At 41.1% G+C, this 16,710-nt stretch overlaps 1 protein-coding gene across 1 annotated transcript in view; it reads right to left on the bottom strand.

Annotated features, from left to right (window-relative positions):
• The window catches only part of LOC109410943 (V-set and immunoglobulin domain-containing protein 1), a 162,377-nt gene that overhangs the window by 87,348 nt on the left and 58,319 nt on the right, over positions 1-16,710 (bottom strand). The window contains exon 3 of the mRNA XM_062857397.1: positions 15,995-16,200. Within this exon, the coding sequence (XP_062713381.1) occupies positions 15,995-16,200 (206 nt within the window). The remainder of the gene's footprint in view (positions 1-15,994; positions 16,201-16,710) is intronic.

Raw genomic sequence — 16,710 nt, 5'->3', positions numbered from 1 at the left:
AAGACGGAGATGGTGGTGGTCAACAACCGCAAGTCTGCACAACAGGTAGTGGTCATCACTGGCGGGTGCTCGATCGAGTCCAAGCGCTCACTGAGGTATCTTGCCCAAGCAACACACATGTTATATAAGAGTTACGACAGCGCAAGTTTTGGTTGTATAGAAGTTAAATCGACGTTATTTCAACATTGCGTTAGAATTACGTAAAATAAACTTCTATACAACCAAAACTTGCGCTGCCGTAACTGTTATATAACATGTGTGTTGCTTGGGTGGAGTCATGGTCGACGACGCTCGAGTTGGACCACATAAAACACTGCTTCATTTTCAACGGAATTGCCCTGACGACAGAGTTCGCCAGCCTCGCTCTTGACCTGACTCTGCAGCTGGCAGCTCTAGTTGTACTATGGGTATGTACTGCAACGGAACGTGCCAAACCTTGCTGCATTCCAACGTTGGCTGCACCGACACCGTCGCTCCGTACGCGTAGCCTTCGTTGTGATTGACAAGGGCTGGCAAAAAGGCTTGCTTTGAAGGTCTCGATGCGTGGGGTGATGCCTACAACAGGATCGTGATGGCCAAGACGAGAGGTGTTATGGCTCCTACAGAGCATTCTCCAGAGATGTTGGAAGGGATCATCGAGAGGCTTTTTCCGCATCATGATCCTTGGCATGCCCTTTCGTAGGTCCTTGGCCTCCTTTCGTAGGACAGCCGGGTACTGAGGCCAGCGATAAGGACAGGGTCACTGATGAGGAAATTACAGGAATAGCAAAATCCCTAAGCGTACGTAAGGCCCCAGGTTCGGACGGAGTTTCGAACCTGGTCTAAAATGTAGCTATTGCAGAGGCTCCCGAGATGTTCAGGTTTGCTATGCAGAAATGCTCGAACGAGGGAGTTTTCACAGAAGTATGGAAGAGGCAGAGCCTGGTTCTATTGTCAAAGGCGGGGAAATCATCCTGAGACCCGTCGGCATATAGACCAATATCCTTGATTGACACGACGAGGTAGGTGCTCAAAAAAGATCATCCTCAATAGAATGTTGAGGTTCACCGAGGGCGAAAATGGTCTTTCGAGTAACCAGTACGACTTCCGGAAGAGGAGGTCGACCGTAGACTCTATCCTGTCGGTTACAAAAACCGCCGGGAAAGCACTCGAGCGTAAGAGAAGGGGGGTCCACTACTGTGCAGTAGTGACTCTGGATGTAAGAAATGAGTTTAATAGCGTTAGTTGACCAGCTATTGCCGATGCGCTCCTGCGTCTGGGGATACCTGGGTACCTGTACAAGATTCTCGGAAGTTACTTCGAGAATCGAGTACTAGTTTACGATACAGAGGTGGGTGGGAAGTGCTTTCACATAACCTCAAGAGTCCCGCAAGGTTCCATCCTGGGTCCGGTGTTATGTAATGTCATGTACAGCAAGGTGTTCATGAAAAGTTTTTTTTTAAAAGACACGGACACGTTCAATGCTTCCAGTGAGCTTTTCGCTCTTTGAAGGAAGCACGACACTAGACAACGGTTTTCAGTTTGGTCACTGAGCGTTGCATGCTAGTCGGTTGTTTAGTGTCCTGCTTCCTTCGAAGACGGAATAGCTCACTAGAAGCATTAAACGTGTCCGTGTCCGTGATGCGTTTTACCTCATTTTTCCTCAATAATACACAGAAGTGCTCAAATTCTCATTGCCGGGGTCCTTTTTCGGGGCTCAGGAAGGAGTGGGACGAACTGAAAATCCGATGAGGAGAATTCAATTATGAGCATACATATTTCATGGGGCTCCATCAGCGAATTTCACACACAGATCCTTTCAAAATGTTGTGGACCGGCGACCGACGAGTAGATATGTACGTAGATGATGCACCAATGCAATGAGTATGGTACGCAGTGGTGGTAGTACGGGCGCATCGATTTCTCCGTACCGTTGGTCGGCGTCCGTCGGTGGTCTCGTCGTACACACGAAAGCACTTACTCATGGAAAATGGATGGAAACTTTCGATGCACCACTCTGATTTTGCATACGGAAGAAGGTAAACCGGATGAAATGCTGCCTGTGGGAAAGTCGGTTGCCGGAAAGAGGCTCTTTACGGCTTTGGGAAATATGAGTGAAAGACAATGATCATATGACTATCAAATTTAAATGGTAAGCAAGAAAGTGTTTCACAAACAAGGGAACCTTTGTGAGTGTATCATGATTGCAGTTTGTAGAGAAGAATTCGTAGATTTCCAAGGAAGTATGATAGTACAAATCTGGTCTTTCACGTTTCAATGAGCAGTAATTAACTTTGCATAACCAATCCTCACCTAGCAGGTATTTTTCTCTTTTCTTCAGAACTAGGATGTTCGCATACCACATGTAAAGTGCAATCAATTGGCACCCAATTAAAATATTTGCCTTACTGTCGTAGAATTCACCAAGAGTGTTTACCATCTTGAACTGACACATTCAACTTTGCCGTCCCACAGGGAGAAAAATCCTAACCTCACCAATGTTTGCCTTCAATCAACGTCAACACACTCGACACACCCGATAGATTTTATTCAAACTAGCACATTCCAATTGAACTCCAGTGAGCTAAAATAATTGCCAACTTTATTCTAACTGACTAACCACCCCATTCTTCCACATGATCACCTCGCTCGCTTGGAATGTACGTTACGTACGTTTCGTTACGGGTCCAATCACAGAGACACAGAAGAAAACGACCCATCTTGCTCCTTGCTTACAGCAACCGGATTTATTTAAGTACGCTTGATTACATCCTAACCACATTGTTCCTCTCTTTTGGAATTCACTCTTGCCACATTCCGATGCATGTGGCGCTGAAAAAAAAACGACATTATGTAATCAAACTATCAAATCAGCTCTTACCCCACCGCACCGGGAGGTGGGTCCTACATCCCGCTCCGGAGACCCAAGAACGATCTGCGGGAAAATTCGATTAAACTAACCGAAGCGGAACGTTATTCGTTCGCCAGCAACGGAAAATGGGGATAATTCAACCAACCGAGTACCCTCGTCCCCATGCTGCTGCTGCGGGAGCGAGGTAATACTTTATGATGATTTACGTTCTGAACCGAGCCGAGCCGCCATTGCGGGTGGAATCCGGTTTCGAGGAAAAAATGATTTAATCTACACTCGGAGCAGATGAACTTTTCCCATGTAATCCATGTTGAACAGCTTTCTCGCTGAATATAATTCTTTTTCGGTACTCTTGTGGAGATGCAGAGGAATGCTTTTGTGGTGATGTCACAAGATAACTAACTTACTTGATGGGCTACAACTCGTAGCAGTGAGTCTACGCTGAATGAAGTATCCGCCTCCACTGGCCTCGGTCCTGGGCCAATCGCTTCCAGTCGTCCTGAACGTTTAGAGTCCTTAGGTCCTCCTCAACTGCAAAAAGCCAACGTGTGCGCGGCCTACCACGAGGCCGACGACCCCTTCCTGGTTCTCTGCTGAATATAATTTTAGCTTGTCGTACCTCTGGCATATGAGCTACGTGTCCAGCCCACCGCAGCCTGCCGTGTTGTATTCGCTTCACTATATCCATCTCTTTTTATACCTGGTACAATTCGTAGTTCATGCGACGCCGCCAGCTGCCGTCCTCCAGTTTACCGCCGAGTATTGTTCGCAGCACTTGACGCTCGAAGACTCCAAAGGCTCTCCGATCAACTTCTTTCAACGCCCACGTTTCATGACCTCATAAAGCGACCGGGAGAGTCAGTGACTTGTACAACGCGAGTTTTGTCTTCGTTTGCAGCCTGCGGGACCGCAGCTGGTTTCGCAGACCGAAGAAGGCCCAACTTGCAGCCGTAATCCGTCTTTTCACCTCGCGGGTAACATCATTATCGCACGTCACGAGAGTACCAAGATAAACAAATTCATCCACAACTTCAAACTTTTCCCCACCTAGCACCACTTCGTCACCACTACCACGGCCGGATCGACGTTGAACACCAGCAATCATGTATGTACTTAGTCTTTGTGGTGTTAATCGTAAGTCCAATCCTCGCAGTCTCCTTCTTAAAAGGTACGAACGCCTCTTCCACGGCCCGACGGTCGGTTCCGATGATGTCGATATCGTCCGCGAAGCCCAGGAGCATATGCGGCTTCGTGACAATGGTTCCGCTCCTGTGCACACCAGCTCTCCTTATCCTTCCATTGCTATGTTGAACAGTAAGTTCGAAAGAGCATCGCCCTGCTTCAGTCCGTCAAAGGTTACGAACGATGACGAAATTTCATCCGCAACCCGTACACTTGATTTCGATCCGTCAAGCGTCACACGAATCAGTCTTATCAGCTTCGCCGGAAATCCATGCTCGATCATAATCTGCATAACTCGTTTCTCTTCACTGAATCGTACGCCGCCTTGAAATCAATAAACAGATTATGGGTCTGCAAGTTGTACTCCCGAAATTTATCGAGAATCTGCCGCAGGGTGAACATCTGGTCCGTCGTTGATCGGCCCTCACGAAATCCTGCCTGAAATTCGCCGACGAAGGACTCCTCAATCGGCCTCAGCCTGTGGAACAGAACTCCGGACAAAATTTTGTACACACTTATTTCTGAATTGCCTGTTCGGTACTTTTTTGACGAGATTATAACAGCAGTACGATCTCGGTAGTTTCGGTAATCGATTTTACTGAGGCTCAGTAAAACAACTGTCAAAATCGTATGGAAAAGGTAAACAATGCATTTTTGCTGAACGAGTTCGGTGCTCAGCAATTTTAATCTCGTCAAAAAATTACCGAACTCGGTAATCAAAATTAAGTGTGTACGCTGAATTGAGGAGTGTTATTCCTCTGTAATTCGCGCACTCCAGTCTATGGCCTTTCTTGAAAAGAGGGCAAATGAGACTATCTAACCAACTAGCGGGCAGTTCTTCCTCCTCCCATATCTTCAATATAATACGGTGTAAGAGTTAATACAGCTGCTCACTACCGTGCTTGAGAAGCTCGGTCGGGAGTTCGTCTTTACCAGCAGCCTTGTTGTTCTTCAGTCCCCTAATGGCTGTCTTGACCTCGTCTAGCGTTGGAGGTTCCACAGCTTGTCCGTCGTCGTCGATTCGAATTCTGTCCGTCGCTCTTCCACTCTTACCGTTCAACAATACCTCGAAGAGCTCTCTCCACCTGGCAGCCATCATTGTCTTGTCTGTCAACAAGTTTCCGTTAAGGTCGTTGCACATGACGGGAGAAGGCGCTGTTTTTCTCCGCACGCCATTGACAGTTTCGTAAAATCTCCGCATATCATTCTGTTACTCTCTTGCGCCTGAGCAATCATATTTTCCTCGTGCTCTTTTTTTCTTTTTGCGGTGCATTCGTTTTTCGACTACTCTTGCTTCCCTGTATAGCTCCTGCTCGATGTCACAAGATAAACTAATATCATAATACACGGGAACCTCTTTTTGTTCAATGGGCTAGAGGGGTTTAAATTAAAAAGTGCATAGAAAGAGAATATATAATGCATTAAGTCAGGCGATTGAAGGGAAACTTGGTTTACGAGAACAGGAATTGCTTTTTGGTATTTGAGATGGGGCCATCGGAGTTTCCAGGACGATCCTAGAAAGCCCAAAAAAAATGCATCAGGAGCGCTTCTGCGTTTTTTTGTTTTTGTTTAGAAATTATACCAACAATTTCCTCTGCGATTGCCCCAGAAATTAACGTAAGTACTACTTTATTACATATTCCTTGGGTTCCTTAATAAATTGCTAAATGGAATTTTAGATTTTCTTCCAAAGAATGCTTCAGAATTTTTTTCAAGAATTTTCTCCAGAATTTCCCAATTCCAATAAGATTCTTTTAGAAAGCAAAACGATGGTTCTATCATGAAATTATCCACGGATTTCTTCTGAAATGCTTCCTGGGATAGCTTCAGAAAATCTAAAGTTTCCCTCAAAATTTCTTTAAAAAATATTCCACAGACCCCTTCCGATTTTTTTTTATATTTTTTCCCAAATCCCAAGCAATCCCTTCAAAGCTTTTTTTATTAGATTCCTATATAAATTTGTCCAAGGATTCCTTCCGAAATTGTATCTTGGTTTCCTTCAGAAATTACTCCAGCAATTCGGCCTTAAACTCTACAATAGTTTTTGTAAGAACTGCACCAGCAGTTTCTTCAAAAAATCATCCGATGATTTTTTAGAACATTTCTCCAGGGCTTCCATAATATATTCCGTCAAGTATTTCTGCAAGAATTCTTCCAGTTAGAATGCCATGTATTTTTTTCTGATAGTGCCAGGGACTCTATAAACTCTACTTACGAAAAAAAAACTGCTGATAAAATGCCTGGGAATCCTCCGGAATTTCTCCAGTTATCACTGCAGACATTTGCGAAAAAAAAATCAGAATTTTTCAGGAGAATTCCTTCGGAAATTCTTTCAAAGATTGTTTTACAAATTCTTCCAGTGGGTTTTCTCAAAATCTTCCAGAGATTGCATCAGAAATTTGTACATCTTTTTCTTCAGGAAGTCCATCAGAGATTTAAGGACTCAAAAACTTTCTTCGGGTGTTTATCTAGAAAACCCAGCAGATGTTCATTCTGAGATTCCTTCAGGATTTCCTCCACGAAATTCTAAATAATACATGGAAAAATTCCTCTGGCATTTCATCTATGGATATATCGAAGAATTTCTCCACAGGCTATTTTACTTTCCTAATGCATCAACAGTTTGCTGACGTAATGAACGGATTGGTTAAAAAATGACAATAATGCACAAGTAACCCTCCTTGAATTCAGAAACATTTTATTGAAATTCATTCAGGTTTTCTATTGATCTTTTCAGAAACTTGGCAAAGCGTTTTCATTAGTATTTCCAAAGGAATTTTTCAGGAAATACATCAACAGATTGCTTCAGGAGTTCTTCCAGAGAATCCTTCATGAATTTTACTGAAGGATTTTCCAGTAATTAACCTAAAAATTCATCAATAAGCTTTTTAGCAATCCCATCAAGCGTGTCACAAGGAGTTTTTCCAGGCATTTCTCAAGATTTTTTTTGTTGGAAATTCCTCCTGGGACTCTTCCAGAAGTTTCCCGGCAGTTTCCTCAGATACTCCTCTAGAGATTCATCGAACAGTACTTCAAGAATCTCCACAGGAATTCTATAGATATACTGAAGATTTCTTCAGAAATTCCTTGCAGGTTCTCTAGAAAAATATTTCCAGAAACTTATTTAGAGTTTCAGAGTTTTCTTAACAAATTTCAGCATGGGGTTTCTGCAAAAGCTCTTCCACGGAGTTTTTAAGGAGTTCATTTCAAAATGTCTTAAAAAAATCTGCAGAGACTCCTTCAGAAATTTCTTGCACCTAAGAATTATTGGCAGAATTTCTTAAGTCATGACAGTTTCAGAAAATTTGTTTAAACATATTCTAAAAAAAAAATCAAAATAAATGCCTTCTCATAACCTCAGTGAAAAAAACCCTGCTGGAAATGCAAATATTAAAAAAAAAATTTGAAAAAAATCCTGGAGAAGCACCTGGAAAAAAAATTCTTGAAAAAAGTCTAGAATTCCTGAAGCAATCTCAAAAAAACCTCCTGAAGGAAATTCTGATGATCTTCATGTAATAATTCCTTCAGAAATGTTCAAAAAAGCTTCTATAGCAATCCTTGAAGGATTTTTGGAAGAATTTCCTCCAAGCCCGTAGATAATTCTCAAGATGAATCTTTTGAGAAATTTCTTAAGAAATTTCTGAAGAAAACCCAAGGAAAATTTTAGAGGAATCCCTGAAAAAAATCTGGAGGAATCCACTGAAAAACGTGAAATGGAATGCATTTATCTCGAAGAAACCTTTAGAGTCATGCTGCGAGAATGCTGTTTGGATGTAAATTCCAGAAAACATTTTATAGGGAAGCGGAACCATCTCAGCAGGGTTCCTATTTTGGGCACTTTTCTGCTATAACTCAGCAAATTTTGAGCCAATTGACACATTTTTTGGAACGCGTTGAGATACGTATACAGTTCTAGGTAACAATTTGTTACTGTACAAACGTTCCTCCAACTATTTAAAATCAGCCTTCGTTTGAACCAAAGCTGAGAACAAGAGATACAATCCTTCATTCAGCTCCTAAAAAACTAATTTTGGTGATTTTATTCAACCGTTAGCTGATTTGAGGTTCATTGGAAGGCTGATTTAAGGCTTAATATGAGCTTAGTCGGAAATCAACTAAATTTTTGAATTGTGTAAAAATAAAATAAATATTCTTTCGTGAGCCTATTTTAACCATTAGCTGCGTCTATTTCCAGAAGAGATGTTTAGGAATGTATAAAATAATCTGTGTGAAAACTAGAAATTGAACTCGGACCTCCTGATTTACATTCACTCACCTTAGCACCTACACCACGCACTTGTTTACATGTTCTCGAGAACAAGAGCATTACTTGTTGTGTCTGAATAGTGAAGAACATAAGTTGAACTAAGTCTGTATTAAGACTGAAAAAGCAACGTGGACTTCACGAAAACATGCTTGAGTGCAGCTGTCAAAAACTATTTGATTAAAGGTTGAACAACAGATGATTAGTTCTGCATGATGGTGTATGTTTAAAAGCTGGTTACCCCGATGAATAATATTCTATTCAACTTGATATTCAGCCATCTATGTGTTGCTGATTAAAGAGGTCGAACAAGCCATACTTCACTTCAATATTTAGCTATCATTGTATTCAGCCATTAACCCCATTAACCAGTTATTGTTCAGCTAATACTCTCACTGTTTAGCATTCATTGTTACTTGGGGTGGTAGACATTCGCTTAGCCGAGGCATATTTTTTCAATTTTTTTTCGCAGCTGTAATAAGTTTATGTTCATTTTTAAATTTCTAGAGGATTTTCTAAGTTATTTGCTTTAGCTTATGGAATGTTGCAAAATACAAGAAAAGTAGAAAATTCGCCTAGACATTCGTTTAGCCGAATTGAATAATTTTCAAAATAACATGTTAGAAATTATCAATTTTCAAAACTGGATGTGTCTTTTTGTATGAGGGCCTACATTATAGGACGACTCTTAAATTATAAATTTGATCGTTTGCATATTAATTTGATTTGCATATCATATAAATTTGTCATAATATTAAAAACTTTCCCAAATTGAGAATTTTTGCAGTTATATGCATCTGAAGTTTTTCAAAAGATTTTATTGAAAGTCTCATAATAAGTGCAGGTTGAAAAAACAAAAAACACGTATTTAAGTATTGTTTTGAAGAAATATGATTGTATCACTTTCTTAAATCAAAGCATTTACATTTATTACGTCTTCTAATAGCTACCAATATCTTCTAGACTGTAATCTGGCTGAAATAACATACATTGGACCCCTTACATTTGAATAAATGGCACACAAAGTGTTTAATTTCCAGCATGAACTATTTGCTCCATAATTTAGACGTTCTATTCATATAAATCAAGTCAATAATTAAGGTAATTCAAAACTAAGATACACATTTATAATATATTTCTTCAGATTGAATGAATTGTTTGACCATTCATGCATTTTTGTTTGATCTTATGCTTTTTAATAAACAGGGTAGAAAAATACCATTTTTTCTTGCAGATCTTTCACTTGGCATTCAATAATTCTAGTCTTATAACTTCAGAGATATTAGGATACGTCTGTATTACTACACAGAACTATTTATTTTACCTTTTATCAATCCCATTTTGATGTTCAACCATCCTAAAACCTATACTTAATTTTCTTATGATATTTTTTGACATTATTTTAATCATTTCCAAAAATAATTCGGGCCATATTGTCAAAAGAACTAATCTAGCTTTCATTTGAGTGTTTACAAAACTTCAAGTCAATTGGTTTGGAATTTACTGAGTTATAGCGAAAAGTGCCCAAAAATACCGGCCACTGCTCAAGTGACTCGTTGGAAAAATCCAAAAAGGAAAATAAGGAAGGAAAACATTTTGAAAGTATACTCGGAGACATCTCCGGAAGAATTTTTGCAGAATTACGGAAAAAATCGTGAAACAATAATACATCACCATTCCAAAATGAAAATATAACAGATGGCTCTTTTTTGTGTGGTAGTCAAATCGAATTTTCTCGGTGAAGAAGTTGTTCCGGAACACGAGGTAAATATAGAAAGTTGTCCTTTCAAACCATTCTTGATTTCTATTCACTAACTTTTCACAAAACTATCCCGTTTTCTAACAATTAATGTTTTTCGCAATTTTCCCATATGATTTGACAGTTCTTGACTACCATGCTTCCGTGAGCTTGAGGTGAGAATTTGAGAAGGTTGAAAACCGAAATTTTTACTGCTAGCGCCAACTGGGAGCAATCAATAAAAATGTAAACAGCAGTCATCCCATTAATGGAGGGGTTCCCCCGGAATACTTAATTCTTTTTGGGGCATAATAGTGAAATCAATTTCATGCAGGTGTTTTAGTACAGGGGCGCAGAGATTTTGGAGAGTTTTAAGGCATTTCAGGGTCATTTCAAAGGGCGTCAAGGGTTTCTTTTTCAGAAGGGGCTTAAGAAGGGCGCTCAGGGGTATTTCAAAGGGATTACCGGAATCGGAGACTACCTGGAGGACTACCTAAACAGCCCTCTGTGATCCTCTGAAATGCCCTCGAGACACCCTAAGACACCCCTGAGACCCCCTGGAACGTCCTTGAGATCTTTTGAAGTGCCCCGAAGACCCCCAGGAACCCCCGTGAAGCCTCTATGCCGCCTCTGATATGCCCTCAAGTGTCCCTGAACCCCATGAGATCCTCCAAAACGCTCCTTAGCCGCATTTTAGCTGCAATTTTTCGACAGGTCTTCATGATAGCGATATTTTGGTTTTTTCATTTTCCACGTTTTGGTTTTCCTGTCATTGTTGTTTTCCGATCAGCATCACGGGAGCGAAATGAAATAGGTACTCACACTCGCACGCATCGTGCTGCAAGCGAGAGCTGACAGGGTTAAATTTCCATTCAATTTTCTGTGGTTGAGTGTTTTCACCCGTGGTAGCGTATAGGGCACTCACTCTCACAAGCCACCGCTTGAGACGAATGGCCTTTCAGCATGAGTAGTGTGTGGATGAGTGGGAATTGATCTTGTTGGGTCGCTCACGAATGGAGCTCCCGGACTCTGTCAGTTCTCACATCGAGGAACTGAAAACGACCGCCGCAGTCATTCATTTTCGGCTGAAAAACAGGCACTGAGACTGATATTTTGCAGGACTGCCGGTAACCCTTGAAATCCCCTGTAACCCGCTCTAAATGCTCTTCAGATTTCCTGGTACCTTCTTGGAACCTATGAAACCCCTAAAACGTCCAGAGACCAATTGATAGCCCTCTGAAACCCTCTGGGATCACCTAATCGACTATGAGAGCCCATGGAACCTCCCTGGAACGTCTTGGGATACATTCCTGAGAGCCCTGGAACCCCCGAGAATAAAGTCCCATAAAATACAATACTTTGTACACTCTTTGGATCAACAGTTCTGCCCGAGCTCTAACCATGCAACTAAGATGACGAGGATAGTAGCAATTCGGTGGATAACGGTATTGATACGATGCCGAAGTGTGTTGGCCGGGCCATAGTGAGCAGGGGCTCTCGTAACACCTTGGTACGTCCGTTTCGGTTGATCCATTGGGAACTTTACGACGTATTGCATTGTAGCGTAGCATAATTGTATCGAGGCGATGCTGAACCAATGTATTTGTCGGTGCTTGGTCCTTAGTAGCTGCAAACGCAGAGAATTTCAGGGACGGAAATAAACAGTTCGCCAGATGTTTATTGCCATCTTCAGGGGAAACTGGCGGATTTTAATATGAATTGTTTGCTCTTTATTTTTGACTTCATAGCCGAGAAATTTAACATTCATTGTGTTGTTACATTACAAAACATTACCATTCAAAACACATTACAAAAACAATATAACATATGGTTATGCACCGTGCAATGTAGTGTAAATGAACATATTACAATATGATCTGAGGTTGGAAAGTATCATTAGAGAACGAAAATCGATATTTTGTTATTGTTTTGTATTTTATTTCAATAAATATTGTTTCATCCAACACCTGAGACTACCTGAGACCCCTTGAAGCGCCCCTGAATTCCCCTGAAACCCTCCTGAGACGTCCTGAATCGCCTCTGAGCTGTCCCGGTACCCTCTGGGACCTCCTGGGACGCCCTTGAAATGCCCCTGAGTTATCCTGGTACCCGAAAAAACCCTCTGAAACACCCCTGAAACCCTCTGGAACACCTCTTGAACTCCTCTGGAGACTACAGACACTATTGATACCATAGCATCGCGGAAGCGAAGACAACTGTAGTCAAGTCAACTGTCTGTTATTGTAGCCAAACAAATCTGGCTTCACAATTTTAATAGCGATACATAGTAGATTTCGAGACGTCTTTTTCTTCTTCTTCTTCTTTATGGCTCTACGTCCCCACTGGGACTAGGCCTGCCTCGCTTCAACTTAGTGTTCTTTGAGCACTTCCACAGTTATTAATTGAAGGGCTTCCTTTGCCTGCCATTGCATGAATTTGTATATTGTGAGGCAAGTACAATGATACACTATGCCCAGGGAGTCAAGAAAATTTTCTCGACAGGAACGGGAATCGAACCCGCCGTCTCCGGATTGGCGATCCATAGCCTTAACCACTAGGCTAACTGGAGACGCAATAGAAATAGTAAATCCGCCAAACAAATTTCGAATAACATTCCACAAGGTCCCATACCCCAAGTAACAATTCCATTGCTGATTGGTTTTGTTTGATTTTTATTAGGGTTTTATTATAGCAAGAAACAAAACTCACAGTTTTATGACTACTTTTATAAAAACCATTGATGAAATGCTTTATAGTATACTTGAAGATATCCATAAAGCCAGATTTCAAGAGTAAACAAAACTCTTCTATATGTAAACCTTCCTCCTCCTCTTCTTGGCGTAACGTCCTCACTGGGACAAAGCCTGCTTCTCAGCTTAGTGTTCTATGAGCACTTCCACAGTTATTAACTGAGAGCTTCCTCTGCCAATGACCATTTTGCATGTGTATATCGTGTGGCAGGCACGAAGATACTCTATGCCCAAGGAAGTCAAGGAAATTTCCTTTACGAAAAGATCCTGGACCGACCGGGAATCGAGCCCGTCACCCTCAGCATGGTCATGCTGAATACTCGTGCGTTTACCGCCTCGGCTATATGGGCCCTATATGTAAACCTATATGTAAACCTTCTGGCATTCATTATTACCACAATAAAACTGTTCAATCTCTCAACAGATGGTGATCCGCTCGATTAGTAACGATATCTGTTGGTGAAAAAGCAGAAACTACGACACTGCTAGGTTTATTGTTGTCATCATAAAAGTAAAATTGCTTTCGTTTTATTTTCGCTAATTATGGTCGTCGCCATATTGAATAATTAGCTGACGTGAATTGAAAATAGTTAATTTTGCTTAATAAAGCAGTGAATTGATAGTTTACCGCCGTTTCCATAACATGCTCACATAAAAACAACTCTCTCAGCTGAGTTTTCTTGTGATTTGAGTTAGCTTTACTAAATTAACAAGTTGGTTTATTTCATTCCGTGTATTCAATATTAACATAATATAATAATATTCTGCAACCCCAATATTCACGGTAAAATTGAATGCGCATAAGCCTACCAACACAAGAACTACTAAAATATTACTTTGAAATGATCGCTTTCTACTTACGAATAATGTACACTGTGGTGCATAATTGATCGGACAAACGCCAATTTTCATACAAAATGGCTGAGTTCAAGATGCTGTAACTATGGTTTGCTTTGGTGGATTGAGCTCAATTTTTGACACGGAACTACAAATATGCTGAATTTTGTGTATACAAAGTATAAAATGTTTTCGTTCACAGGTCTGGGCGTGGCAAGGCGTTGAAAATATTGCAAAAGTGATCGGACAGCGGTACCCCTTTGATTTACACGCGTGCCGCTGTCCGATCACTTTTGCAATTTTTTCAACGCCTTGCCACGCCCAGACCTGTGAACGAAAACATTTTATACTTTGTATACACAAAATTCAGCACATTTGTAGTTCCGTGTCAAAAATTGAGCTCAATCCATCAAAGCAAACCATAGTTACGGCATCTCAAACTTGGCCATTTTGTATGAAAATCGGCGTTTGTCCGATCAATTATGCACCACAGTGTATCTTCCTGAACTTTACGTGCCATTGAAGAAGCTTCTCTGCATCTTGAGCTGTGATAATTTTTGTTGAAAAAAAATACAACAATCATCATAACCTCTTTTCGAGAATGGATTTTTTTCAACTAGGTTTTAAAACAGTTTTATTGCTACTCTTAATGTGGTTTGCCAAACCTCTCCAAGAGTGGTCCACTAAGCCAGAAGATGCTTTTAAAGAGGTTATCAAGAGGTTTTGATGTCTAAATCAGTTTTATTGCAAGTTTTATAAAATTGGTTATGAAGATCTCTTATAAAGCCGAACAAAACTTAAAATGTTACTTGGGACATTTTTTTTTTTTTTTGATTTTTTAAATACATTGTATCTCAAGTATGGTTAGATGTAGGATAAAAAATATGCACAGAAATAATTTAAAAAAATCTAAGGGTCAGGTTTTTGGAAAATTGAAATTATATGATATCTAACTAACATAGATTCGCAATAAATATTACACTCTGTGTATTTTTTCTAAACATCTTGGAAGACATCATTTTTTGTAGAAGAAAATTGGGTTTATTAAACTCCATTCGTCAGGAAGTTTTTTTCTTGACTCTATGTAGTCGGTCTATCTCTGATAAAATAAAAAACTGGCATGTTTCTGATGAAATATCAATGTCAGACCACAAACACATCATCTTCGAATGGGAAGGGGGTCTAACGATAGAAAAAACGTTTAAAGATCCTAAGAAAACTAATTGGGAATCCTACTCAGCTATCCTACAATCCGAAGAGTACATCATAGAAAGTCACATCAAGTCCATTACACAATTGGAAGATGCGTCCAAATCCATTAAAAACAAAATCCTTAAATCCTACCAAGAGAGCCGTCCAACTAAATCAATTAGTTCGAATAGAGTCGTTCCATGGTGGAATAAAACTCTTGAGACGCTTAGGAAAACTGCGCGTAGGGAATTCAATCGTGCCAAGCGAATCGGCGATTGGAGCCTATACAGAAAGACCCTGACGAACTACAACAAAGAAATAAGGTCAGCCAAACGGAAATCGTGGATTCTAATGTGTGAAAGCATAGAGAATGCACCCGTAGTGGCCAGACTCCAGAAAACTCTTTCAAAAGACCACTCCTTTGGTGTGGGTAGCCTCCGAAAGACGGATGGTTCGCTCACTGTAGAGCCTAGCGATACACTGAGCGAATTGATAAAGATCCACTTCCCTGATTCAATCACTGAGTCGAGCATCGGCGTCCAAGGCACTGGAACTGCTGTCTCAGATCTACAAGAGATCCAATATGGGTTTCTGAATCTAAAAAGACGCAATAAAGGTTGCAAAGGAAGCTTCCACTCGGGCCAGGGTTGAGAGGGCTGTGAGATCTTTCGAGCCATTTAAGTCTCCTGGCATGGATGGAATATTCCCAGCGTTGATCTAAAAAGAGGAGAAAACACTGGTTAGGTGAGACAAAATTGTTACATGTTGATGCAAAGTAAATGATTTACAAAATCCAGCGCATCCCATTTGAATTAAAAATTGATTTAAACTTATATTGTTTTCTGATTCTTGGGCTGGAAATGCTCTATTTGTTTAGCTGGGATTCTCTTTTGCAATTCAAACGTGAATAGAATATGCATAAAATATTATTATTCTGCTTATATCTTCCGAATGATATCAATACCTGCCCAACCGCAAAAGTACCCGAAACCACTGCAAACATATGTTCCTTCCCAATTTCCGTCCCGGGAAGACTTATTCGATTAACGTCTTGCTCCGACGGGCCCCCGGATGGGCCCGCTTCCAAGATGAAATGAATCAAACGCAAATTGCCATCCATGCCGTCGTCGTCCGTGGTGAGATTCATAAGATTCGACCGATCCAACTGGGAAGATACTTACTTATAACCGACAGCTGCACCCGGGTGTTCCGCGTGGGACTCTTGTGGAAGTCCACCCGGCAGCGGTACACACCGCTGTCGGAGTTTTTCGTCTGCCGGATCTCCAGCACCGCCGGCGTCCGGTTCGGGTAGAAGTTGGCCCGCCCATCGAAGGACGAGTTCGAACTGCGGTGAGAACCCTCCCGGGTGGAGTCACGGGCGTCGAATCTGTAAACGAGAACGGAAAATATATGTGAAATTGAGTGACGATTTATGAGGGGGATTCGATGTAATTGGTGAAGTGTTACTTTACGCCAAACAGAGATAAGTTATCAGAACTATTCTCTCAACTCCGAGTAAAGTACGGAATTTAATATCTCTCCCATGAGGTGTCCCACAAATTATGGCAAATGACGCAGATATCGGCTTCAGAACAACAGCAATCAATTCACGCCCTAAGATTGAGGGTCCCCAAAGAAAACACCGGCGAAAACACGCTGTTTCCTGTCCCACATCTTCATTGCTTCCGGTTGTAGTTTGACACAGCTTTCCTGGTCAATTTCACCACTCACCCTTCGCCAACCCAACGAACGCCAAGAGCAAGCTTTGTTGGACAGCAGAGAAACACACCATAAAGGATCCAATTCCCATTCTCACTTTTCTTTCGTTGTCATTATTATTTCATTGATTCGCATCCTTTCCGTTTCGCCATCGTCCATCCAATCATGGAACTTTCGA

This window comes from Aedes albopictus, chromosome 3 (genome assembly GCF_035046485.1).
Source record: "Aedes albopictus strain Foshan chromosome 3, AalbF5, whole genome shotgun sequence".
Taxonomy (NCBI): domain Eukaryota; kingdom Metazoa; phylum Arthropoda; class Insecta; order Diptera; family Culicidae; genus Aedes; species Aedes albopictus.
The sequence above is the reverse complement of the archived record's forward strand: the minus strand, read 5'-3'. Positions and strand labels throughout refer to the sequence as shown.